Source organism: Sphaeroforma arctica (genome assembly GCF_001186125.1).
Source record: "Sphaeroforma arctica JP610 unplaced genomic scaffold supercont1.15045, whole genome shotgun sequence".
Lineage (NCBI taxonomy): Eukaryota > Ichthyosporea > Ichthyophonida > Sphaeroforma > Sphaeroforma arctica.
In genome coordinates, this window is record NW_014025513.1 from 1 (window position 1) to 538 (window position 538).

The following is a 538-nucleotide window of genomic DNA, read 5'->3' on the forward strand; positions in this document are numbered from 1 at the left end:
TTTATGTATACATACATACATACATACATATATATATATATATATATATATATATAGTACTAGTTCATGTGTACTTTCATCGTACACATCTCTGACCTAGTTCGAGTTGCAAGCGCTTTTCCAGCACCACAGCGGCACTGGTACAGTTACCCGAGTGCATAGCTACAGCACTGACAGTCTCTGGTGGAGGGGTGAGCTCTGGATGTAGCAGACACAGCTCAAGCAAACTCCCTACAAAGGGACCGTGGAGCTGTATACTTCCGCGTAATAGCGTATCGAAGCGGTTCTGTTGTGTGTGGACAGGTTTGAGTGGGTGTATATGAGGTTAGGTATATATATATACATACTGGAGTGGCACACATACACTGTGATATATGGCTAGACTAGATATAAGTGCATACGTGAGAAGGTCAAAGTATATAAAAAAAATATTCATTTTCATATAAATTTTCATATACATATAAACATACACACACACACACACACATACACACACACACACACCACACACACACACACACACACATATATATATATA

General features: G+C 38.8%; 1 protein-coding gene across 1 annotated transcript; it reads right to left on the reverse strand.

The window, feature by feature from the left end:
- Positions 1-76: 76 nt before the first annotated feature.
- Positions 77-286, reverse strand: SARC_18264 (hypothetical protein; the record flags this gene model as incomplete). The annotated part of the gene is made up of 1 exon (XM_014287657.1): positions 77-286. A coding segment is annotated over one exon (210 nt), but the record flags the coding sequence as incomplete, so codon positions are not given.
- Positions 287-538: the final 252 nt, after the last annotated feature.